General features: G+C 43.6%; 1 protein-coding gene across 2 annotated transcripts in view; it reads left to right on the top strand.

The window, feature by feature from the left end:
- Positions 1 to 1,614: 1,614 nt before the first annotated feature.
- Positions 1,615 to 27,217, top strand: part of CDH12 (cadherin 12) — a 214,766-nt gene continuing 189,163 nt past the window's right edge. For both annotated transcript variants that reach the window (XM_056854055.1, XM_056854056.1), the window contains exon 1: positions 1,615 to 2,028. In XM_056854055.1, the coding sequence (XP_056710033.1) occupies positions 1,798 to 2,028 (231 nt within the window). In that variant the 5' untranslated portion in view covers positions 1,615 to 1,797. The remainder of the gene's footprint in view (positions 2,029 to 27,217) is intronic.

Below are 27,217 nucleotides of genomic sequence, written 5' to 3'. Positions count from 1 at the left end.
ATCACGGGGAAGCTGCTACCACCGCTGCCACCACACAGTGGGGAAGTCGTCACCACCCACCATACCAACACAGGAAAGCCGCTGCTATGCACGCCATCCTCTCTGTGGCTTGCTCCAACACAGCACCATGACAGCCAACAAGCAGACTGGAAGACAAATATTGCCCCAGAAAAAGGCCTCATTCCCCAACAGAGAGGGAGGGAAGAAGGGCTGCCCTGACATAAGGAGAGAAGGAAGGAGCCCAGTTGCTGTGGGATGCCTACTGGGGGTGCTGCATGAGGGTGCTACTTGCCAGGGCAAACCCCAATGCCACGTGCAAGCAGGACAGAATTAAGGCTGGTTTTGGTGCCCCACTTGCTCCCTTGGAGATCACCCAGGTGCACCTAAGAGATGGGCCAGCCCTGTGTGGATCATGAGTAGCCAGCATGGTGTTGTAGAGTGGTGGTTTGGAGCGGTGGACTCTAATCTGGAGAACCGGGTTTGATTTCCCACTCCTACACATGAGCGGCGGAGGCTAATCTGGTGAACTGGGTTGGTTTCCCCACTCCTCACTGATTGGTGACCTTGGGCTAGTCACAGTTCTCTTCGAACTCTCTTAGCCTCACCTACCTCACAGGGTGTCTGTTGTGGGGAGGGGAAGGGAAGGTGATTGTAAGCTGGTTTGATTCTTCCTTAAGTGGTAAGATTAAGTCGGCATGTAAAAACCAACTCTTCTTCTTCTTCTAAAAGGGGACCCCATCTGCTTGCTCTACCGCTGTAGCCACTACATCTCACATCTCTCTACACTCCACTATCCTTTTTTCCGTGTGAGCAAATCCTTTAGTGTGAGGGCGCAATTAGATATGATGATGAACATGTAGTTGCTGCCGGCATTTCTGCTCCCCCAGTAACTTTAATTATGGAAACGTAATAAGTTTCACCTTCACAATGTGCATACCGTTATACCTATCCACATTATTGGCAGTTTTGTGGGTGGGGAAATACATTCCATGATCACATCACATCATGCATTACTGTGATCACGCAACCCAAAGAGGAGGTAGAGCATGACTCCGAATTGCCCGTTTTGTGCTTGTTATCTATCAGGTCTAATTCCATGCCGAGGAGTTCAGACACATGAAAACAATCCCAACGTTCTTCGCAAAATCTTACCTGCAGATCTTGTTCTAGAAAGCCAGTTGATGGTTTCTAGCATTTAGGTTGTGTGATGCTGGTAATGACGCTACTGTACCTATTGATAATTTGCTCCGCTCTGTCTCTCAATTCCCCCCCCCCCATGTGAAACCTGAGTAAATAATATCTGAGTTCACTGATGTGTAGCAGCTTTATTTTATAACTGGGCCATAAAGGGCAGACGGCGTACTTCTCTTCAGGCAGACACTAAAATAATACAAAGCAGAAGCAGAGGAAAACATTCCTATAGTTACTGCACACTGCTCTGTTGCCAGTCATGTCTGTAGCATAAAATACGAATAGTACTTCAGGCTTGGCTTCTTGATTCAGTCTTGCTCACTGTCTTTAGAAACTAGCTAGGTGTGAGAGAGGGAATACTTCCCTGTAATTTTATATAATTTCATGTTGCCGTGTAAATCTTTTTTATAGGTCCCTTTAGATGGAATTTAATGCTGCGGAGCCCTTGTCATCGGAAGGATTAATGCCTGTATTAGCATTTTGGCAATAAAAAAAAAAACCCGAAGCTAAGTGGTGGCGGCCCACGGACAGCCTTAAACCTGGATTCTTCAGCTCGGCATTCAGCGTTGGAGTTTTTAATCACCTGCGGTGGGGAAACCATTGCCAATGCTTACACGGAACTGCTTATCCCTGCTTCTCTGGGTCCTATTCGATGGAGGTCTCTTAACCCCGCTTCATCCACAACTGCGACGGACTTTAGAAGCAGAGTCGAGGGGAAATGTTGTCCCAGCAGCAGAGAGGAAAAGTCCCGCCGTGCGGGTCAAACGAGGCTGGGTCTGGAATCAGTTCTTTGTGCTGGAGGAATACATGGGCTCCGAACCCCAGTACGTGGGAAAGGTAAATGTCAGTCTTTTAAAAAACTTGGCTTTCTGTTGTCGGTTGCTTATATGTTGTAGGTTTACAGCGGCGGTTGTTTTCCAAACCTGAGTTTTATGTATATATAAAATCATCATCGCTGGTTTTCTGGAGATCAAAAGAGGCTATAGTAAGCACTTTTTGAAGGAAGGGACTCCGACAATTGAGTTTGTTATGTCAAATATCACTGAGTTTTCCACAGTTAGTAGTAAACTCTGGGTAACTGAAAGCATTTTAGTTTTTGGCCAATCGGTGTTTTAAAAGCTTGACAAAATGTTTAATAATTGGAAATCTTTGAACATGTACACATCATATTCCTGGAAATATTTTTTTTCTCTACAAACCATGTTAACTCCATAATTTAGATTGGTTTATAAATACAGTTTATGCATTTTTCTTGGATTTCTGATAAACACCACATCTCTTACACAGTGCAGTCCTAAGGAGAGTTACACCATTCATTTCAGTGGGCTTAGACTGGAGTAACTCTGCATTAGGATTGCACTTGTTAGACTTTAACTTTGCTTGCAAGGGCTAGTTTTCACATACCCATTTTAAAGATGCTTATTTATTTAGCTTATTTATAGCCTGCCTTTCTCACTGAGATTTAAGGTGGATTACAGAGCACAGAAAGAGCAAACAATGTAATCATATAGTATAGGACATTGAGTGAACAGTGCAATAGTATTAGGAGTACAAAACTGAATGACATTGCAAGCAACAGTGTGAATGTCCAGTAGGAAGATATATCATGATCAGTGCAGCAGAGCTAGGAATACAAAATTGGATGCTGATACCAATGCAGTAGGACTAGGAATACAGAATTAAAGGACAAACTGAATAGCATACTGCCCAGGCTGGGATAGTGCAAGCAGCACAGACTGTGGTATTACATTGATGGAAGGCAATGCGGTATATAGGATGACTCCTTCAAGGCACTGTTTCATCTGCCCCAATCAATAATATATGACCTGTTTGTCAACCCATGCATCCAACTGCTGTATTCTGGAAGTGATATGACAGTTAATGGATCAGACTTGGATCCAGTAGGAAGAATTACTTGTGCATCTGAAGAAGTGAGCTGTGACATATAAAAGCTCATACCCTGCCAGAATTTTTTTTTTTTGGTAGTCTTTAAGGTGCTACTGGACTCTTGTTATTTTCTTGTGCATGTGCCAACACATGAGGCCGCCTTATACTGAATGAGACCCTTGGCCCATCAAAGTCAGTATTGTCTACTCCGACTGGCAGTGGCTCTCCAGGGTCTCAGGCTGAGGTTTTTCACATCACCTACTTGTCTAGTCCCTTTAACTGGAGATGCTGGGTATTGAACCTGGGACCTTCTGCATGCCAAACAGAGTCTCCACCACTGAGCCATGGTATTTTTTTTTGAAAAAAAATAGAGTTGCAATAAGCCATGATTCTAGATCCAAATATCCAGTTGAAACCTGTTGTTCTGCTAATTAAAGAAGCACATAGATATCGATAGTCTGGATACAGCTTTCTTTTTCTGTATTGTTAATGGTGGCATGAAAGTTGTTGCTCATAGATATTCATCCCATTGCCACATTTTTGCATACTGGTGTAGCGATGTCAAAAATTGTTTTCCAGAAAGTGGGGGGGGGGGGGACCCGCTTCTGTTTCTATGGTTGTAAAAGTGGTATCATAGAATGGTTGTGATTTTTGCTTCCTCCTCTTTTATCCATTGCCATGTCAATGATGCATGTCAAGGATTTGTCTTGTCCCTCGACTTCCGTTGCAGTAAATAACCTTGGTAGTTTAATCAAGCAGAATTGGTTCTTTGGTGTTCAAGTTCAAGTTCTTTATTATTACAGTCAACGACCAGTATATAAATATGGTTCTTTTGTGTGTTAGTGCATATGTATGGTTGTAGAGCCTGTGAATGAGAATGAAACCTTAGTTATCGTTGCCGGACCTTTAGGTGTTTTGGAGACCCTGTTTGTGTTTGTGTGTGTGTGAGAGAGAGAGAGAAAGAGAGGAGATCAGCAGAATTTTGTCAGAAAAAAATTTCCATCTTTTTTGTAGAACTGGAGTGTTTTTGCACACAGAAATGGCCAAGAAATGTAAGGGAAGAACGGGCTTCTGGGAAGAGAAGAGGGGATGCTATGTGTCAGAGACGCATTGCTTCCTCATACTTCAGGAAATGCCTTTGAAAGCATATTATTTTCCCGCCATCCAGGAATTGGTGTGATGCAGTAGTGTTCCATCCTATTCTCTGATACGCACGTAGATGGATTACATGGAGACATTTCTACAGTGTGATGTGTGCAGTATGGATGAATGTTGTGTGTGTGTTTTTTTTTAAATCTTATTCCTCAAAGAATTCCTTTGAAACAGCCAAGAGAAGAGAACGTAAAGGCCAAATGGAAATTGCAGGATGGAGATGGGTTTGTTGTTGAAAATAGTTGAATGGTTCTGTTGTTGGACGTGTCCTTCAGAGGTTCTCGCCTCTCTCCTTGTAACACATAATTTTACTTAACTTTGTGATGTGATATTGTCACATAGCTCATTTCCTTGTCCATGACACACATCATTCGATGTCCTCACAACTCTATGATCTCTATGATGAAACTCTATGATCTACGGAAAGACCGAGAATGTGAAATTAATCTTCCTTTCTAGTAGTTCCTAAGAAACTTAACCATGTGGAATTATTTATGGTGATAGAATCCAGCTGCCAGCTGCAGGGGAAGTTACATCATTACATCAGAGTGACAATCTAGGATTCACCCAAAACTCTATGGTTTATAAAGTTTTGGGCAAAGCTCAGGACATCACCCCAACATAACAATATCGCTTCCATGCCCCCTTTCCCCTGCTGGCTTGGAAGCGCCAACAGGAAAAGGGGGTAAGCACTGGTAGGGCTGCCTCCCCAACAGAAGTTCAGAGGCTCATCTCATTTTAGTGTCAGGGTGAGTGTCAGGCCTCAGTTCATGCTTTAAATTGATGTTAGTATAATAAGCCATGGGGTGTGGAATGGAATAGTTTCGCCTGAGCTCATCAAATCTCGGAAGCTAAACAGGGTCGGTGCTTAGATGGGAGACCATCAAGGAAGACTTTTCAGAGGAAGGCAGTGGCAAACCACCTCTGTTTAACCACTGGTCTTGAAGACCCTATGGGGTCACCATGGGTTGGCCAATACTTGACGGCACTTTACACACACATAATAAGCCATAGAACACCTCAGTTCTGAGCTGAAGTCTTGGAATCCCCCCACAGCTCTCCCACATTAGAGGCAAGGCAGTTTCTTTCATCTTCTGCTTATGTATGCATTTATTTATACCATGCCTTTCTGCTTACAAAGTATTCCTAGGAGCGCTCCTATTCAAGCAGTGGCTAGAACCGGTCTTGCTTTGCTTCCACAGTGTTGCTGCATCTGGCGCCCTGCCCCAGAGCCCAAAAACCCTCTAGGGTAGGGGTGTCGAACTCAGTTGGGCTGGGTATGACATAAATGTCACTTGGTCAGGCCAGGACATGCCTCACAAGCCCAAATCGAGAGTGGGGGGTGGCTGCCTCGGCTGGCTTGCAGGCTGGATAAGAGCTCTCAAGGGGATGGATTATGTGTGACACCCTTGCTCTAGGGCCTTTGTGTTAGGGTTGCCAACCTCCAGGTACTAGAAAAAGAAGGCTCTGTGCTGTGTAGTATAAAGAAGGCAAAAACAGCACAAAATTCTAATGCAATTAAATATATTAAGTGCAGAAAGTGTACAGTGAAAATACACACAACAAACAATACACAAAATACAAAAGACCAAAAGGATAAAGTTAGATAAGGTAAGTACTAAATATTATTACTATTCAATGACTTGACAATTTCTTTTACAGAGTTCTGTAAAAGAAATTGTCAAGTCATTGAATAGTAACAATATTTAGTACTTACCTTATCTAACTTTATCCTTTTGGTCTTTTGTATTTTGTGTATTGTTTGTTGTGTGTATTTTCACTGTACACTTTCTGCACTTAATATATTTAATTGCATTAGAATTTTGTGCTGTTTTTGCCTTCTTTAACGTCCAGGTACTAGCTGGAGATCTCCTGCTATTACAACTGTTCTCCAGCCACTAGAAATGAGTTCACCTGGAGAAAATGGTGGCTTTGGCAATTGGACTCTATGGCATTGAAATCTCTCCCCTGCCCAAACCCTGCCCTATTCAGGCTCCGCCTCAAAAACCTCCCGCTGGTGGCAAAGAGGGACCTGGCAACCCTACTTTGTGTGTAAGCTGCATAGCCAGTAGAATAGCTACCAGTGGAAACTGCCATTATTAGCTGGATATTTGGTCTGATCCACACAGAGTTTTCAAGTTCTCCCGATTTATGTATCTGTGCAAGTCCATTATATTGTATATAGTTTGTGCCAACCTCTAGACTCTCAACCAAGAAGACTGATTCATGTGATGATTGCATCTGTCGCCGCAGATGCTCCATGTATTACTAACTGGTTTCAGCAAGTTATAGCAACTTGATAGGCACCAAAGGCTGTTCTATATGAGACCTCAGATTAGCGTGGCTTAATTGTTACTTTGACATTTTGTTGGGAGGAGGTGGAAGTCACGCCGAAGAAAGAGCTTTTTTGCCTCATGTGCAACATGGGTATAATTTCACTTTGAGATGAGTAATATTGATGCATCCTTGAGTACTGAGCGTACACTTTAGGCAAATGTGTCCCTCGTGTACCACTTCTATCTAGATGATAAAAATAAAATATGGAGGGATCTGGCTGATAGAATGCCAAATAATGAATGCTTAGCGAATACCTCATTAACAAAGCGTCAGGATGCAGAGATAGAGATCTTTTGCAGATCATGGAAACTGACTCTGCTGAACAGGTACTGAACCAATGTTTTATAGCCGACTATATCAAGGCAGGATTTATACCAGTAGAAATGTTGAGTTGCGGTTTAGTTCCTAAGGTCAAATGTACTCTTTCCCCCCTTTCAGAGTAATTGTTTATCTGCCTGATTTCCTTTAATAAGTAACAGGTTGTTGTTCCAAACTGCTGCCATATATATGCAAATAAAGTGGCCGGACAGTATTGTCATTATGTTTTCACTGTGGCTGCTATTAAACACCAGCATGATTTGCACACCAAAATGGATTTCTACAACTTCTCCCTACGTGGCTTGACAGAGCTTTTTATATGACAGAGGCTAGTATGATTTGGACTGCTTGGGACTAGAAGTGGTCTGTATTTTGGATTTTTCTGTACTTTGGAATATTTTGGAATTTTTGCTTGTACATAATGAGATATCTTGGGGATGGGACCCAAGTCTAAACACGAAATTCATTTATATTTTATATATGTTTTATATATACTTTACACACATAGCCTAAATGTAATTTTAAACATTTAAAAAATAATAATAATTATGTGTACATTGAACCATCAGTGGCGCTGCTGAGGAGCCTGTGAGTAATGCCTTTGTGCCGGCTCGAACTGTCCAGTTTGCAGATCAGTACGGATATCGGATGTCTGGATAAGGGATACTCAACCGCTTTGGAAAAAGAGGGTGTGGTTGTGGGTTGAAGAGTGTTGCTTAATTTTCTCCCTGCCTTGCTTCTTTTCCCCATTTCACATGAGAAACACATATGAGGAGCCTGGAGAGGGGGAAAGCTACTCTTAAGCTTCATGGGGGCAGTCTAAGAGTTGAGGACTAACCTCCTGGCCATTATTTCTCCATTACCTGACTCACCAGTTCTTAAGTGAAGCAGCAGCAAATGTGGTCCCTACATCCATATTCACCACCATTAATTTTTAAATGGTAAACTGAGGTGGTTCCAACTAAGACAGCAGTTACTACACCAGTCACGAGAGCCAGCGTGGTGTAGTGGTTCAGAGCGGTGGACTCTAATCTGGAGAACTGGGTTCGATTCCCCACTCCTCTGCATGAGCAGCGGACTCTAATCTGGAGAATCGGGTTGGTTTCCCCACTCCTACACATGAAGCTAGGTCGGTGACCTTGGGCTAGTCACCGTTCACTTGGAGATCCCTCAGCCTCACCTACCTCACAAGGTGTCTGTTGTGAGGAGAGGAAGGGAAAGAGATTGTAAGCCAGCTTGATTCTCCTTAACAAAAAAGCAGAGAAAATCAGCATATCAACTTCTTCTTCTTCTTCTGCTTCTGCTGCTTCTTCTGCTTCTTCTATTACTACTACTACTACTACTACTACTACTACTACTACTACGATCTGTGTTCTTTGACCATAGATCTACTGATCAGCCCGGAAACAACTGGTTTATTGCATTTGTGTACTCCCCTCACACACACATAAGGGAGATGAATGAACCAGGTTTTCAGGTCGACTTTAGTAGTATTCAGTTAGATCTCTTCAGGTATGTAGCTCACATACAAGTATGCATTGAAATGGTGGAAAGAATTGTCATCTTAACTAAATCATCCTAGTAATTATAAGGTTGTGGACAGCTCTTACAGAGTAACTAATCTGTATTAAAGGGGTCTTCATGATATGCGCCCTATAATAATGAGTATGTTCAATCTGCTATCTCATCTTCCATCTTCATGGTGAAGATAATGGGAGTAGGGGGATAGTTCATCTTATCCTGCAAAGCCCTACAATGAAATTCATCATTAAACATCCATCATAAATGTATTCTCCTCAGCAATAAAAATGAGATTATATACTACCACAATCTGGAATGAGGAAGAGTCAAAAGGAGGGAGGTGCAGGATACTTTACAAAGAGCATAGGACTACCAGGGCAAGTAACATTATGGGATGAAGACATTTTGCCAATGAGGGTTACTCAGCCAGTGAATCAGATTCTTTGCATGCACTGTTAGCAACAGGAATTTGGACATCCACCCAGGCATTCGATTTATATATTACAGCATTTGACAGTATATAATAACACCATGATTAATACCCTGAAGCAGTAGAAAGGGTAAGGAATTTAGCAAATAGATTGGCATTGATTCTGTGCAGCAAGAATAGAGTTGCACGAGAAAAAGGGCAAATTTCTCTGCCCCTGAAATTATCATTGGGCCCTCGAAAAATTGTTGAGGTTAAGGGGCTGCAGTGGCAGGAGAAAATAGTAAATCTCCCCCTCCCCCTATTCCATGAATAAAACACAAATATAGGGTCTTATGTTTGCACAATAAATTGGAAGCCTCTCCCCTCTGGCTAGGGTTGCCAACCTCCAGGTACGAGCTGGAGATCTCCTGCTATTACAACTTACCTCCAGCCAATAGAAATCAGTTCACCTGGAGAAAATGGCCACTTTGGCAATTGGATTCTATGGCATTGAAGTCCCTCCCCTCCCCAAACTCCACCCTCCTCAGGCTCTACCCCAAAAACCTCCCGCCGGTGGCGAAGAGGGACGTGGCAACCCTACATCTGGCTGATTTCTAAAAATTCTGTATGCATAGCCAATATTCTGTGTTTCATTCTTTTTGTATCCATTTACACTTTTAACAACCATGTGAATTCTCTGCTTTTCATTGTTGGTCTTGTTCTTTTGTTTGTACTCTGTGTGTGTGTGTGCATGTTGCACAGTTTTTAACTGTAATTCATACAGTATTGGTACATACAATATATTAATTGAATGTGAAATACACATACGCTATGCAGTGCTGAGTTACTGATGCACAAATCATGATGAAAAAGCATATGTTTTACCAGAACAAATGATAGTGCAAAGAAGTGAAATGGCACAAAAATGGAGAATTATGGATTAATTGGTTCTTGTAGGTTATCCGGGCTGTGTAACCGTGGTCTTGGAATTTTCTTTCCTGACGTTTCGCCAGCAACTGTGGCAGGCATCTTCAGAGTAGTAACACTGAAGGACAGTGTCTCTCAGTGTCTCTCAGTGTCAGTGACACTGAGAGACACTGTCCTTCAGTGTTACTACTCTGAAGATGCCTGCCACAGTTGCTGGCGAAACGTCAGGAAAGAAAATTCCAAGACCACGGTTACACAGCCCGGATAACCTACAAGAACCAATGAACTCTGACCGTGAAAGCCTTCGACAATATTATGGATTAAATTTGCAAAAGAGAGAAGTGAAATCAAAATGGAGATTTTGGGGGCAAAACATCAGTGATGAGAAATTTCAAATCATCCCGATATACGTGTTCAAGGTTCTTAAAGAAGAAACAAAACTCATGCGGCTGGAAAGAAATTTGCAAACAAGCCAGTACAATTTAAATCAATGGGAGCTTTGCCTTCGATTTCATTGGCAGGTTGATAATATTCTTATTGTCTGAGCATAATATTTCAACTGCATTATATTCATTATGATGTCCAGAATTTATACAATGGCTAAAAAGTATCATAGATTTTCAGTGACAAGTTATTTTTTTTTTAGTATCCCTCCCTCAATCAAGATTTCAAGGACTTTGATTCTGACAGGTGCTGCAATACTTACATCCCTTATAATAGAGCTACAGCACTGACAATATCTCTGTAATTTATAAATAGGCCCTTAATGGGCCTATTAAATCAGCTGCCAATTTCGCTAAACATTTTGGGATGACTGGTTAATTTTGGAAGCCACCTGGAAGAGCACCATAGAGATTTACAACCGTGCTGTCAGATACCGTCAGCCAAAACTCTCAATCCATTTTCTGTTTTCTTTTTCCTGGAGAGTATTTTAACAAATGTCAGGTTGCCAAAACTGATGCCGATTAGGAGAGTTCACAGTTAAAAGAGCCTGAAATACTACTTCAGGTTGACACTTTCAAAGCCATCGCTAAAAATCTTCACGACAGTGTACATGGCCCATTGTAACCCAGGCTGTAAATCAAAGTTTTAGACCTATCCTGCTTTTATATTATATTGTAATATTGGATTGTAACAGAAATCTTCAAGTTGTACAGATGTCCGGCAGGCACTCTTGAGAGTAAGCATGGTGTAGTGGTTAAGAGCGGTGGTTTGGAGCGGTGGACTCTGATCTGGAGAACCAGGTTCGATTCCCCACTCCTCCACATGAGCAGCTGAACCAGGTTGGTTTCCCCACTCCTACACATGAAGCCAGCTGGGTGACCTTGGGCTAGTCACAGCTCTCTTAGAGCTCTCTCAGCTGGTTTGATTCGTTCTTAAGTGGTAGAGAAAGTAGGCATATAAAAACCAACTCTTCTTCCTCCTTCTCCTCCTCCTCCTCCACTGGCAGATCTTTCAAATATTTGTCCTAATTTTGCTAGCAGTTTTGCTTGTAATGATCAATGCAGAACAAAATAAAAGGACCGTAACGGATGTCCCAAACACATTGTTAAGAGAGTCAACAAACTCATACTTGTCTCAGCAGTGTAGAAAGCTACCACAAGCTGGGCTGAGGGGAAGGAGGTTTGCCAACTTCCAGGTGGGGCCTGGAGATCTCCCAGAATTACAACTGATCCCCAGACAGCAGAGGTCAGTTCCCCTGGAGAAGATGGCTGCTTTGGAGGGTGGACTGTATAGTGTTATACTGTGCTGAGCGCCACAGCCGGTCTGAAAAAGAGATCCTTAGCATACAGCTCAGAAAAACCATTGAAAAGGGGCAATACCCCCCCTTTAGATTCTTAGAGGACTAAGCATCTCAGCAATGAAATGAGGGCATGTTTATATTACTCCTACACTCATATCACATATAACCCCCATTTTCATGGCATGAAAAAGCATAATGCAACATTCATATTGCATTAATGAACCTGAAGTAACGGAGCCCTGATTAAGTGTCTGTCTTGAGAATGGCTTCATTGTGATCCTAACACCCCTTGGGCATATTTGGAAGTTGACCCCTTAAGCCCTACTTATGCAATACGTCGTTCTTCAAAACTGTGTGTTTTACATCTTTGTTGTTTCGGTGATGACAACTAGGATTACTCCATGTTCTCTTATACACAACAACAGTTCTGCCACATCATTAATAAAATTATGAGAAACTTTTGAAAAGAGGGCTAGGCTTTGTGGTAGCAATCATTAGGAAATGTGGTTATTAAAATACAAAACCTTCCAGCTTGAAAAATGAGTCTGGTTTAGGGATGCTGGATCCCCCGCCGGAATTACAGCTCATTTCCAGACTACAGAGATTAGTTCCCCTGGAGAAAATGGCTGCTTTGGAGGAAGGGCTCTATGGCATTGTACCCCACTAAGGTTGTTGTCCCCCCTAGGCTCCATCCCCAAATCTCCAGGAGTTTCCCAACCTGGATCTGGCAATAGGTATGCCAGCTTTCAGGTGAGACCTGTGGCTCCCCTGGAATTACAGCTCATCGCCAGACTACAGAGATCAGTTCCCCTGGAGAAAATGGATGCTTTGGAAGGTGGTCTTTATGGCATTGTATCTCACTGAGGTCCCTGTCCTCCCCAGGCTCCATCCCCAAATCTCCAGGTATTTCCCGTGGATTTGGAACCCTACCTCCCATCTCCCGCTGGTGGCCAAAGTGACCTGGTAACCCTAGTCTGGCTCCCAAATTTTGGGGCTGGCTCCTTAGAGTTGATAGGTACCAGATCCCTGGGAGAAAATGGTTGGTTTGTAGGGTTGTATGGCTGGTTTGTATGTCTGTATGGCATTGCATCTCATTGAGGTCCCTCCCCTCCCCAAATCCCACCCCAGGCCCAACCCCCAAATTCCAGGAATTTTCCAATTTGGAGTTGGCAACCCCACAGCTCCTAGATTCAAGGAAAAATTGATAAAGCCTGAATTAATGAATATATTCAAATCCAAGAGAAAAAACGTTCAGACATAAATTGTTCACTGAACTAATTTGTTCAAACTCCCCCCTCCTTTTTATGGCTTTTACTGTGGAAAAGTCATGAATGATTCCATCATAATTCATTTTCAGTGCTCCAGAGGGACAAGGAGTTGCTCTTGAGTCTTGGTAGATCTGAGGACATTTTTGATGCTTGACAGAAGAGAGACGGAATGCTCTCCACACCAGTCAGTGTTCATTAGCGATGCAGTTCCAACGTTTGAGAAAAATTCTGTCACAGGGGATTCAGTAATTATAAGTTATGTCCAACTAGATTTCCTTGAAAGCCAGCGTGGTATAGTGGTTAAGAGAGGTGGTTTGGAGAGGTGGACTCTGATCTGGAGAACTGGGTTTGATTCCTCACCCCTCCACCTGAGTGGTGGACTCTAATCTGGTGAATTGGGTTGGTTTCTCCACTCCTGCACATGAAGCCATCTGGGTGACCTTGGGCTAGTCACAGCTCTCTTAGAGCTCTCTCAGCCCCACCTACCTCACAAGGTGTCTGTTGTGGGGAGGGGAAGGGAAGGTGATTGTAAGCTGGTTTGATTCTTCCTTAAGTGGTAGAGAAAGGTGGCATATAAAAACCAACTCTTCTTCTTCTTCCTTCATTGTTTTATCATTCAGTAGGTGAATGGAATATGAATTCAGTAAACTGCTGGAATTCTTTAGGATAATTTACTGAAAGATCATCTGGATATTTCTAACACAGCTATTTGATACCTACACTGAGGGGTTAACTTGATATATTAGGCAAAAATAAAATAAAATGCCGGGTTCCAAACAGGTTATATATTGCTATGCTCCTTGACTTCAGCAGACTTAGATGGATGTAACTCCTCTTACAAAACTGTAAAGATTTTGTCAGTATCAGGATAGATCAGGGATCTCCAACATGGTTCCCGTGGGTGCCATGGTGCCCACCAATGGGTTTTCTGGCACCCACCAAGTGTTGTTAGGAACTGGGTGGGGTCACATAGGGCTTTTACCCAGCAAGGCTTCTGATTGATTATTGGAAATTTGATTAGCTGTGCAGATTTTTTTTAAAATGTTGCTTTGGCACAGGGTAAATTTGTTTTAAATCAATTTGATGTAAATCACTAGTCAGTAAGACTAGATTTAAATCATGGTTCTCATTAGGATTTCACAGCCCTAAATTGGAAGATTACACATCTGGTTGTCTAGAGCTCCTTTTGTCAGACACAGTACCAAATTTATCTGCTAGTATGGCTAGATTTGCCTGGCTGGCAACTAAAATAAGACAAAATGCACTTAAGGCTCTAGAATAACCAATCTATTATTAGAATCTCTACTGTTTTATGTATACTTTGGAGGATTTTATCCCTTTATTCCAGTTTTTAATCTCCTCTACATCTTTATCTTTGGTATTATCAGTTGATAACTATTTATGACTATATTTAATTACAATTTTGGGGGGATATTTGATGGTCCATGACTGCAAATAAAGTCTGTACTGTTCACATCTGGTTGCATTCTTGAAAAGGTGGAGGAAAAAGGGTTCCCTGGCCATTCCTACAAATGCAAAAGTATAATCACAACCAGTCTTGGTGAGGAAACAAATTCACACAGAAGAAGCCGCTTTACATGGAGTCAGATCATTGGTCTGTCCAGCTCAGTCTTGTCTACTCTGACTGGCAGCAACTTTCCAGGGTCTCAAGTTGAGGTCTTTCACATCACTTACTACCTGAGCCTTTTAACTGGAGATGTGGGGGATTGAATCTGTGACCTTCTGCATGCAAAGTAGATGTTCTACCACTTCAGATCCTGTCTCAGAACTGTGTGACCCATACATCCTCCTGTTCTTCATCTTCCAAAAACATTAATCATTTTATTAGGAAATAGGCAGAGATGGAATAAAAATGGCACTGGAGAAAGGACTTGCGAGGTTTATCAGCCTAGATCTTTATAACAATACAACATAAAACTATGTATCTCATCTTTAGAGAGCCAACATGTTGTAGTGATTAAGAGCAGTGGTTTGGAGCAGTGGACTCTAATCTGGAGAACCAGGTTTGATTCCCCACTCCTCCACATGAGTGGTGGACACTAATCTGGTGAACTGGGTTTTCCCCACTCCTCCACATGAGTGACAGACACTAATCTGGTGAATCCTCTGCTATCTCTATAGCGTCCTCTGCTACCTCTGTGAGCTTTCTCATTCTACATTTTTGGGTTATAATGAAATGGTTGACCTTAAGGGTGGAACTTGTGAGAAGAGGAGATGGCTTTCTCAGCAAGAGGTTGTAAACTTTTAGGGCTCTCTAGCTCAGCAGAATGAAGCACCCACACAAATCTTGCTGTTTTTGAGAGTTAGTAGGTGACAGTTGTAGCTTTTCAAAGGCAAAATAAAAAAGAGCCATATAAGAAAGATAAGCAAGTGGAGAAAAAAAATACAGAAACAAATTGTCTTGACAGCCCAGTGCCAGTTCACCACTCTTTTATTAGAGTTGTATTGAGTTTGTAAGGCACTCTGGGATGCTGATGACAGGAAGACTTGACAAAATGAGGCGAAAACGATGGGAAAATGAAGAGGGAAAGGTCCTTTTCGTTCTTTCTGGTGTTCTGGGAACCGTTAGTCTGTTGTGGAAGGTGAAACCCAAAAAAACCTCTTAGAGCCATGTTGGTGAATGTATGGCACGCGTGTCACAAGTGGCACTCCTCTCTGTGGGCACACGTGGAGCCATCGCATCTGCCTAGGGCTGTGCCGTGTTGCTGTGGTGCGGTGCTCCTTCTCCCCAAGCCCATGCTCCCCAATCCTGCGCTGGCGCCCTCCCCCTCCTTACACCGGGGCAAGCCCCTCCCTCTCTCTCAGCTGAGCTGCGGGCCGCAGCTCAGCTGTTTGTCAGCCGCAGCTCAGCTGTTTGTTGGGGTCCCGCCTGTCTTCAGTTTGGACGGGGAAGCTGTGGCAGAGCACCTTGCCACGCCCCCCTCCTCTCAGCTGAGCTGTTTGTCAGAGCCCCATCTGTCTTCAGTTTGGGGGGCCCGCCCATCTTTAGTTTGGGGCCCCCGCCCGTCTTCAGTTTCTTCCATTCTGCTTTCCTAGGTAGGTATTACCACATTGATTGCTCTGCCTTTTTTCTTTTTATCCCTGCTTACTCTGTCAGCTTCTCATCATCCCTTACCATCCAACTGACTCTCTTCACCCCATTCCAACTGCCTTTTCAAACATCAACATTGTTTTTTTCCCCCTTACAGAATGTTAAGTGCTGTGCTGACTCACCTATATATCTAATTCTGAACTTGGTCCCAGGGTGCAGCTGTTTTAAAAAGGCCCTTTACAGAGACAAGGTACTAACTTCTCAGCTGAACCCTCCCCTCCACACCAGGTTCAATTATCTCCTAGCAAGGAAAGGACAGAAAAATATTTGTCTACCAGGAACAATAGCCACCCAGTTGGGGAGGACATTTTTAATTGGGAAAATAAAGAAAGTTAATATCCTCCCAGCCCAGTGTGGTCTGTCCCTATGGCTGCATTTTAGGGTGAAAAAACCATGTGGAGATCTAGTAATGGATCTTCAACCTAATGTGTGGTTTGGCCTTTAGTCCTCTTGGTTTCAGTCTGAGAGCTAAATAGAAGAAAATACTTTTCTCCCCTTGAAATCTATAGAATTCAGAAGTACTTGAGGAGCTGGGGGTGGGGGACATGGTTCAACGGTAGAACACCTGCTTTGCAGTGAGTAGACAGTACTGACCTTGATAGACAAAGGTCCATGAAGCTTCAGGTGTCCAATGTGGCTGGTACGAGAGTGGCTTTGCCAGACGTGGGCCATATCTTTGACCCTCCTGTCATGCCAGGATGTATCTCTGTCTGTCTACCTAGCTTCCCCCAAGCCTCATTTCTAGAAGAAATTTCCAACTCTTTCTAGAACAAATCATCTGACAGCTGCCAGTTTTCAAATTTCACTGTGCATAGCAAAACATGGTAAGCCCCTCTCTGATGGGGATATTATCAAAACAGCCATGTTGTCTGGGAGTAATTCCCTTTTTCATGATTTCCCAAACAAGGATAAAATTATTCAACGCATCTCTGAGATGCCACTTAGCAGAAATACTGTTAAAGATCGAGTCCAGCGCATGGAAAGTGATGTTAGTCAGCAGCTCACCACTGACTTACAAAAGGCAGCCTGTTACTCCATGTGCTTGGATGAAAGCACAGATATAAATAATCATGCAAGGCTAGCAGTAATTTTGCATTATACTGTTGGTGACATCATGAGAGAAGAGCTGGTGAAACTGGTGTCTTTGCCTAAAAGAACACAAGGGATAGATATCTACAATGCTGTGATGGAGGCTTTTTTGTCACAAGACATAAGACCAGAAAAAGTGGTTTCAATTACTAGTGATGGGGCACCTTCTATGGTGGGGGCAACATCTGGTTTCATACAATTCTTTGTTAAAGAAACAAAAATCAAGTCATTCAGTTCCATTGCATTATACATCAAGAAGCTCTTTGTGCCAGGGACAGCAGCAAAAAATTTGATGATGTCCTCAAAGATGTCACAAAAATGGTGAATTACATCATGGCTCGTGCTCTGAATTGTCGACAGTTTCAAGCACTTCTTGAGGAGGTTCAGGACAGTATAATTGTTTACTTATGTACAATAATGTCCGGTGGCTGAGCAGAGGACGAGTCCTGGAGAGAATCGTAGACTGCTTGGATGAAATTAGGCTGTTTATGAATGAAAAAGGGCAGGAATATCCACAGCTCACTGATATGGCCTGGCTTACCAACCTCATGTTTTTTACAGATTTTACACAACACTTCAATGTACGGAACAAACAACTACAAGGCGTAGGGAAAACAGCAGAAAGGATGTTTTGTGATATCAAAACATTTGAGAGAAAACTGCAGGTTTTTGAAAGAGACCTTGAAAGTGGGCAGCTGAAATATTTTCCAAAATTAAAAATGCATTTAGAAAATTCTACAACATTTGCAGACAATCCTACAAGCCATCAGGAAATCTACAAGGAATTTTCTAGTATTGTAGCAGCTGCACAGGTGAATTTTAGCAACAGATTTTTACAGTTCTGTAAGATGGAGACCAGCCTGTGTTTTCTTACTTCTCCAGATAAAGCCAAATTTGAAGAACTTGATCTTTCCTGCCTACACTGGTTAGATTTAGAAAATCTGGAAATGGAGCTAATGGAATTTCAAGAAAGCTCTATCTGGAAAAATAAATTCTATGACCTGCGTGAAACACTTGAGAAGATAGAAGGGATGACAAAGGACAGCACAGTTAGTTCTGAAAATGAAATCCTTAAAGTGTGGAATTCTCTGCCAAATAATTTTAAGTCAATGAAAGCACTTGGGATCGCTTTCCTTACTTTGTTTGGATCATCTTATGCTTGTGAGCAGCTGTTTTCAGCTTTGAATTATATCAAATCTGACACCAGAAACAGACTAACAGATGACCTGAGTGCTGCATGTGTTGCTCTCAAACTTACAAAACATGAGCCAAGGGTGGTCAAATTATCAGCATGCACACAACTGCAAAAATCACATTAATTGTTCAAAAGCATGCCAAAAGCAAACTTTTAAAAAGATAAAGGTCCCCTGTGCAAGCACCGGGTCATTCCTGACCCATGGGGTGACGTCACATCCTGATGTTTCCAAGGCAGACTTTGTTTGCGGGGTGGTTTGCCAGTGCTTTCCCCAGTCATCTTCCCTTTACTCCCAGCAAGCTGGGTACTCATTTCCACCAACCTCGGAAGAATGGAAGGTTGAGTCAACCTTGAGCCGGTGTCAGATAAGGCTTCTGACAGCTCCGTCCTCAAACAAGATGGTTCCCCCGCAAACAAAATGGAGTTCTCCGTACACTCCTTCCCCCCCGTTTTGCACACGAGCTCCGGCCAGAGATTTACAATTGTATCGTGACCGCCCCTGTAAATCTTCGATCTGATATCGGGTCCCGCGCACAAAGCCGAGAGCTCGGCCATCTCCTCCACTGATTGTTCATGATTGTTTCTGTTTCAGTATTACTTAAGTCATTACCAGCAGGAGACGACTACATTGTCTCTTTGTTCCTGTAACCCTAGTGTATCAGCCCTATAAATGTATCCCCACTCCCCCTGTCATGTATTCCAACCTTGCGCGTCTCTTACTGAAATCACTGACTTCTGAAATAAATCTTTGAATCGCTGCTCTGTCTGGATTGAAGGTCTATCGCCTGAAACGCTGTGAATTTGCTGAAGCCTGACAGCCGGCTACCTGAAACCAACTTCCGTCGGGATCGAACTCAGGTCGTGAGCAGAGCTTTTGACTGCAGTGCTGCAGCTTAACACTCTGCGCCACGGGGGCTCACTTTTACCTTTCAATAAAAAGTTGTTTGTATCATTGAAAGCTCTGTTATTGTGTTTTTCTTTTAAGGCAAAAGCTGTTAATGTATGAGTTGTTTTTTCTAAACTAAAACCTCAGTATTCAGGTTAAATTGCCGCATTGGCACTTGGCGATAACTAAGTGGGTTTTGGGTTGCAGTTTTGGGCACTCGGTCTCTAAAAGGTTCGCCATCACTGTCTTAGAGTTTTTGTCTAGGGAGCTAATGATCACTACCACGTCTTGTGGCAACAAATTTCGTATGCTTTTGACCCATTGGGTGGCCATTGACGGAGCTCAAGAATACAGAACGGGCTGTGAAGAAGTTAAGAAGGGAGGCTCTAAGGGGTCTTTAGTAAAAAGTTCAGAGCTAATTGGTGTGGGTCTCTGGGGCTCTTAACAATGGCCTAGTCATAACTTGTGAAGGGGGGAAATCTTTGGTGGGGAGATCCAATGGCTGAGAAGTTTCTAAAATGCTTTGAACTTCAGAAAGAAATGGAAACACTTGCTTGAAAAAAAGAAGAAGAAGGTGTTTTCCAGCAGACAACACAAAAGATCAGGCACTAGAGTGCAGAGTTCTCTGGTTGGCGTAACAAAATTGTAATATTGATTCTGTATTGTTAATTTTGGGGCTTTTTATCTGCTGGTCAATTGACCATAAATAAACGGAACTGAACAGGTCAGGCGTGGTTTTATGGAAGTGAGCAGCAAATGGTGATGTCACGGTGTCCGAGATTATGACGCTGTATCAATATTGCCAAGGGTAACCCTGTCCACAACTCATGAATGCAAGGTTGAGCACACCGTGCCATACAATCCTGTGTCTGTTTGAATGGAAGTCCCACTATGTTCAGTGGGACTTCCTCCCAGGTGTGCATAGGGTTGGAGCCTCGATCTGTTGCAGAAATCCTTGGTTAGTATTTGCCGCTTCTCCCTTTAGCTGGATTTATGTTGTCCAGTGCCCTATTAATGTTAGAGACCAACTTGAAATAGGGTTGTCCTGTGTAACGCAGGAAAAATAGCCATCCTGTTTAATCAGTGTGTGAAGAAGTGCTTTCTCTTGTCTGTCCTAAATCTACTGTCAGTCAGTTTCATTAGGTACAAGAAAGAGATAGTACTGGACTTTCATTTCCTTAAATGAAAATTGCAAATAGTTGAGACATTTCTGTTGTCCTTTTCATAGCTTGTTCTGGCTCTACAGCATCATCTTTGAGAATTTTACAGACAATATCCCAAATGTACCTGCACCACTGATTTATGTGAAAGCAGTACGATAAGGACCATTGTATTTTTCAGTGCCTTTCATATTCCCTAGCATGGAATTTGCTTTTTTTCACCATCACCACACACTGAGGCCTTTTATGCTTGGCTATTTTGTCTCACGATTCTCCTGCAATTGTCTCTGTCCTCCATTGGGGTTATGCATGATGTTCTCCTCCCTGGGGGTTCAGCTTGTTTCCATCCTTCCCTGGGTTTTCCTCTTTTATCACACTATTAAACGGAGGCATTTTATGCATGGTTACTTTTTCTCACGATTCTCCCGTGATTGTCTCAGTTCTTCGTTGGGGTTATGCATGATGTTTTCCTCCCTGGGGGCTCAGCTCACCTCTGTCCTGCAACTTCCCTGGGTTTTCCAATCCCTGTTTTATCACACTATTACATTTTATTCCGAACTTTCAAGTTGCGGGTTGATCTTCCCATGCCCTGATATGCCCCCTTTCTCCAACTCCTCCTCCAGCCAGCCTTCAGCCATCCCCTCCGCAATGCCCCAGGAAGCCATACCAGGAACAGAGGCAGCCAGAGAAGGAGGTGTCTTTTCTAGTCAGTTTCAGGAAGTGTTCACAGGCTCAAGGAAGAACAAGACACCCCCCCAATAGTGTCTTTTTTCATCAGTTTCAACAGTGAAGTGTTCCCAGACACGCAGACCAGTGGAGAATCTCCCTCCCACATTTTCTTTTCTGAATAGAGCTGCATTTTCAAGGGGCGGGGACTCAGATGCTTATGGATTTTGGCTGGTGATTCTGCAGTACATTTTGCAAAATGGGTTCTGAAATGGCCACTTGCTGGGGAGGGAGAATGGAGGGAGGTGAGATGACATTTTTATCACAGTTAGTACTACAGCCAATTACAAAGAGGCAGGGACTCAGACACGTTAGGATTTTTGCTGGTGATTATGCAGTGCTCGTGAAACTCCATGGGCTTTCTTCACATCAAACCATGCATAAGGTTTTCCGATCTCGGGATAGAAAAGTGTGAGACAAGAGAGGGATGAACCAGGGACATATTACCCATGCATAAAATGCCTGAGCTTATGTTTTCATCCACCACAGTCCCCCACAAGATCTGCATCCATCAGTTGCTGCTAATTCAGCTCTTTGGCATTCAGTTCTTGAACACTTGAAGCTGCCTTATACTGAATCCGACCCTTGGTCCATCAAAGTCAGTATTGTCTACTCAGACCAGCAGCAGCTCTCCAGGGTCTTAGGCAGAGGTCTTTCACATCACCTACTTGCCTAGTCCCTTTAACTGGAGATGCCGGGGACTGAACCTGGGACCTTCTGCGTGCCGAGCAGACGCTCTACCACTAAGCCACGGCCCCTCTCCATGGCTCTCCATGGCTCTCCAGGATCTCAGGCAAGTGTCTTTCACATCACCAGCTTGCCTAGTCTCTTTAACTGGAGATGCCGGGGATTGAACCTGGGACCTTCTGCATGCCAAGCAGATGCTCTACCACTGAGCCACCCCCAATTCTTAGGATTATGTATCCCAGTACCTTTACTTACCCTGAACACCATTTGCCATTCTGCTGCCGAGTGGTTTGGAGGAATCATTTGGGAGGGCTTATAGTTGCTTGTTTAGATTTTCTCTGTACTGAATATTTGGTAAGAACAAAGGAACTTCTGACTGACTGACAAGTACCACTGCCATCCGCTCAGCCAGACTATTTTGATTCAGTCCTCAAATTTGGATATCTCATTTCCCACCTCGGGATCCTTATCAAGGTAAACAGCCCCGTGAAGAATAACCCCGTGAAGAAAACGTCAACATGATAGGCTAGGTGAAAGGGTCCGTAGCTCAGTGGTAGAGCACACGAGCTGCGTGCAGAATGTTCTCTGACATTTCTCTTTTAAAAAGAATGTCGAGTGTCAGAGCTAGAATAGACTCCTGACCTGAGACTTTGTAGGGCTGCTCCCAAACAGAGTAGATGATACTGAGGCAGAGCTAATTCTGGGAGTATTTCTAACAAAGCAAGAACAGAAATGGAGCTGTTGAGGGACAGCAGAGATACTTCTGAATTTCCCTACCAGCTACGACTTCATACCAATTGTTCCCAGACAGACACACCACACATGAGGTTGGGTTTAACAAGGCCACAAGCTTAGTGAAAGAATGACAGCATAACTCAAATTCTAGGCACATTACAGACTTCTGGAAGTAAGAGGTTACAGCTGTCCTAAAATTGTTAGAATATCCATTGGGGCTGAAATACTGTCTCTCCGATGGGACTGAAATACAATTTCTGCATTGTGATTGCCACTGATCCACCACTATGCCTGGAGAAAGGTGGAACTGGTGAAGCGCAGCTCCCTTCTTCTTATTTATTTATTTATTTATTTATTTATTTATCTCTCTATCAAAACATGTGTATGCCACCTTTCCACCCAAATCGGACCCTCAAGATGGCAAACAATTAAAAAAGACATTAAAAACCAACTTTTAGAAACAGTACATACAATACACATATAAAATTAGCTGTTAAAAACAAGTAAGGATGGTCAGTAAGGGTACACCAGATTAAACAGAAAAATCTTCACTTGCAAGTGGAAGACGATGATCAAGGGGATAGATAATTCTCCTTGGAGAGGTAATTCTGTTATTTTGCTGTCGTGACCAAGAAGGCCTTTTACTGGTTTGCCAACCATCTAGCCTCAGATGATGGGGCAGGCTAGCGATTTCTCCAGCTGAGGGATGCCCACTTCAGCCCCTGTGGGAGAAAAGTAATAAAAATAACAGTGGAATGTCATTTACAGGGAAACCCAGAAGTTATGTTAGTGCTCTCTAGGAATCACTGGAAACACTACGGTTTCACTGTAGAGTTTCCAGTGATTCGAAGAAAGTTATGGTGTCACTTCTGGGTTTTCCCTGGAAGTTATGTCACACCATTGCCTGCTTGCACTTGTCCAAGTTCCCAGCCTCCCACCAGTTACCAGTTGCTGGCTGGCAAATGAGGGTCCCCCAAAGCAGGGACTCTGAAGATCATCATAATGGTCAAGTAGGCTCATAGAGCCCTGACCTGGATGGCCCAGGCTAGCCCGATCTCATCATCTCTCAGAAGCTAAGCAGGGTCAGCCCTGGTTAGTTTTTGGAATGGAGACCACCAAGGAATACCAGGGTTGCTGTGCAGAGGAAGGCACTGGCAAACCACCTCTGTTAGTCTCTTGCCATGAAAAACCCAAAAGGGGTTGCCATAAGTCCGCTGCGACTTGACGGCACTTTACACACACACACAGGTTCATAGATGAGTAGGTGGTCCATAATGTATGCAGATCCCATGCCATGTAGGGATGCTAATTAAGGCAGTCTTTAACCTCTCTGGGGCTCTGAGTTGTGCTGGCCAACTGCTTAGATGGCTATTAGAATGATTCCCACTGCTTAAAATTACCGTAGAAGAAGAAGGAGGAGGAGTTGGTTTTTATATGCCGACTTTCTCTACCTTTTAAGGAGAATCAAACCGGCTTACAATCTCCTTCCCTTCCTCTCCCCACAGCAGACACCTTGTGGGGTAGGTGGGGCTGAGAAAGATCAGAGAGAACTGTGACTAGCCCGGGGTCACCCAGAAGGCTTTGTGTGTAGGGGTGGGAAAACCAATCCAGTTCACCAGATTAGAGTCCATCCTCCTAACCACTACACCATGCTGTCTCTGTGGAAGACGCACTATTGTCGTGGGCAGAGGGCAGTGCTAAGTGGGCAAAAAAAACAAAACAAGCCCTATGCTTTTGGACTGTCTGGAGTAGTGGGTATGAAGCAACTCACTCAGAGGTGAAAAATGTCTCTTGGCTCTGAAGCAACCAGCTCATGGCTGGGTAAGCTGCACTCTTCAGGCTAGAACGGCCTTGGCCATCTCTACCCCCATACTGAAGGACCAGCTAGGCAGGGCTCTGTAAGGTCTCCCTCCCAGCACCCAAAGCAAAAAAAAAAAAATTCCTTATCTGAGAACAGAGAAGGAAAACAGCAAAGTTTGTTGTTGCTGCTGTTTTGTAATATATCATTTTCTTCTGTCTGTAAACCTCATGTCAGTCATTTTTCGATGTAATGGCTAATATATATAGCCCGCCCGCCCCGGTTACAGTACACATTTTTTGAATGGCAGTTAGGAAAGATTCATCTGTCACCAGCATTTAACCGTTACTGTAACTTGCTTTGACTTTGCTGGTTTGCTCATACTGAGATAGATTTCTGAGTTATGGTTCTCAGCTAATTTTTCTCCAGAGCAAAGGAAACTAAAAATGGGCATCACTAGCACACCATTTTTACATGTCATTGTGGCATTCCTGCTTATTATTTGTTTTAAAAATGGATACCCTGCCTTTTGATTAAATAATGTCTGGAACGGTTTATTTGTCCTTTTTCTCCCAGCTGTAGTCCTAGGACAACTGAAACCCAAAAGATCCTTCTGGCAAGGAAGGGAGAAACATTCTCCTTTGGACCTCTCGCCGAGACAGAAGTGTCCTTATCTTCGTGTCTGCAGCCCCCAAATACCTGGATGACTATGCTTATTCATGGAAACATTTCCCCCAGTTCTTGGAATCAAGAGCTGCTCCTTTTGAGAGCCAGCATGGTGTAGTGATTAAGATTGGTGGTTTGGAGCAGTGGACTCTGACCTGGAGAACCGGGCTTGATCCCCCACTCCTCCTCATGAGCGACGGAGGCTAATCTGGTGAATTGGATTTGTTTCCCCGCTCCTCCACATGAAGCCTGCTGGGTGACCTTGGGCTAGTCACAGTTCTCTCCGAACTCTCTCAGCCCTACCTACCTCACAGGGGGTCTGTTGTGGGGAGGGGAAGGGAAGGTGATTGTAAGCCGTTTGATTCTTCCTTAAGTGATGGAGAAAGTTAGCATATAAAAACCAACTCTTCTTCTTTCAATGAAATCAGATTGCAACTCAAATTTCACTGTTATTCAGCGTGTTAAAATTTTCAGAGACTCAGCCCAAATACATGCTTCAGTTGAAATTGGATAATGTCTCTGCATGGAGACAATTCCATTTACGTTGAGTTAGTATAGAATCAAACCATTTGTAAGGGGGAAAGTACATTCCCAGGCTCTCTGCTTTGTTGGATGTTGCCATAGAGAAGGGCCAGGAAGGCACTGGAGATGGAGGCCGAGATCTCCTTCTACCACAGGAGCATCCACAATTGCCAGCACAATGTAGTCCTGGCGAGGGCCTTCATGTTACCTCAACTGGAGCGGCAATGAGTAACAGGGCTCATGAGGCTCCCAGAAAGGCCCAGTAAATTGGGAAAGATTGGAACCCCCCCCCCAACGAGGGTCTCCAATGAATCTCTTCTTGTGTTACCTTGAGAGCCAGCATGGTGTAGTGTTTAAGATTGGCAGACTCTAATCTGGAGAACTGGGTTTGATTCCCCACTCCTCCACATGAGCGGCAGACTCTAATCTGGTGAATTAGGTTGGTTTCTCCACTCCTCCACATGAAGCCAGCTGGGTGACCCTGGGCTAGTCACAGTCGTCTTAGAGCTCTCTCAGCCCCACCTACTAGGGTTGCCACCTGCCAGGTAGTAGCAGGAGATGTCCTGCTAATTCAACTGATCTCCAGCCGATAGAGACCAGTTCACCTGGAGAAAAATGGCCGCTTTGGCAATTGAACTCTATGGCCAAACCCCACCCTCCGCCCCAAAAATCTCCCGCTGGCGGCGAAGAGGGACCTGGCAACCCTACCACCTACCTCACAGGGTGTCTGTTGTGGGGAGGGAGAGGGAAGGTGTTTGTAAGCCAGTTTGATTCTTCCTTAAGTGGTAGAGAAAGTCGGCATATAAAAACCAACTCTTCTTCTTCATCTATTTTCCTTCCAGGATTGTTTGGGTGAAATATCTCTCAGCTATTTGAATTCTCTTCAGGCTCAGGAACCAAAAGATGGGGTCATATAATGAGCTAAACGAAGCCTCTTGCTCATCACATCTTCAACCATTTATTTATTTATTTTTGGCTGTCAAGTCACAACTGACTTATGGCAACTCTGTAGGGTTTTCAAGGCAAGAGACATTCACAGGTGGTTTGCCACTGCCTGCCTCCGTGTCACCTTGTATTCCTTGGAGGTCTCCCATCCAAATACTAGCCAGGGTCAGGGCTGAGAGTGTGTCACTGGTCCAAGGTCACCCAGCAAGCTTCTGTGGCTCGAGTGAGGATTTGAACCTGGATTTCCCAGGTCTTAGTCCGACACCTTAACCACTACACCATGCAGGCTCAACCAGGTCTTAGTCCAACACCTTAACCACTACACCATGCAGGCTCAACCATATTTTTTGACCCTGTATATGGTTGAGCCACCATGGCTGCTGCTCCTACTAGGAAGTCCCTTGTGAAGCAGAGAGGGCTCAGCTAGGCCTCAGAATGGAAAAAGGAGGGGCTCACAACCACCTTGTCCTTCCTCCTCTCCCAAGACACCCCCTTCCCAGACTGGCCCAAAGTCATCCAGTGAGCTTCTATGGCTCAGTGAGGATTTGAACCTGAGCCTCTCCGATTCTAGTCTGATACTCGAACCAATATACCACACTGCCTCAGATCAGGGATCACTTCCCCTCCTGTTGACCAGTCAGAAGGGAAACACTGTTTTCTGTCTTAAACCAGGTTTTATCTGGTTCACAATTTCATAAAACAGTTAAGCATTTTTCTTTTGATAAGCCAACATTGCAAAGTTTGGTGCTGATTACAGCAACATTTTTTTTTTAGTGGGGGAGGGGAGATTCGCTCAAAATGTATATAATTAGCCTCAAGGGGAGACGGCTTGTTATACAGCGAAGGAACATTTCATCTCGTACAGTATATCCTGTTTTAATTTTCTGTGTTTAATTATACTAACAATTTATTTATGGTTCGCCTGTATTTTGTGGAAAGTTC

Source organism: Euleptes europaea, chromosome 8, assembly GCF_029931775.1.
Source record: "Euleptes europaea isolate rEulEur1 chromosome 8, rEulEur1.hap1, whole genome shotgun sequence".
In the NCBI taxonomy this organism is placed as follows: Eukaryota; Metazoa; Chordata; class Lepidosauria; order Squamata; family Sphaerodactylidae; genus Euleptes; species Euleptes europaea.
Note: the sequence above shows the minus strand (reverse complement) of the source record. Positions and strands in the feature narration are given on the sequence as shown.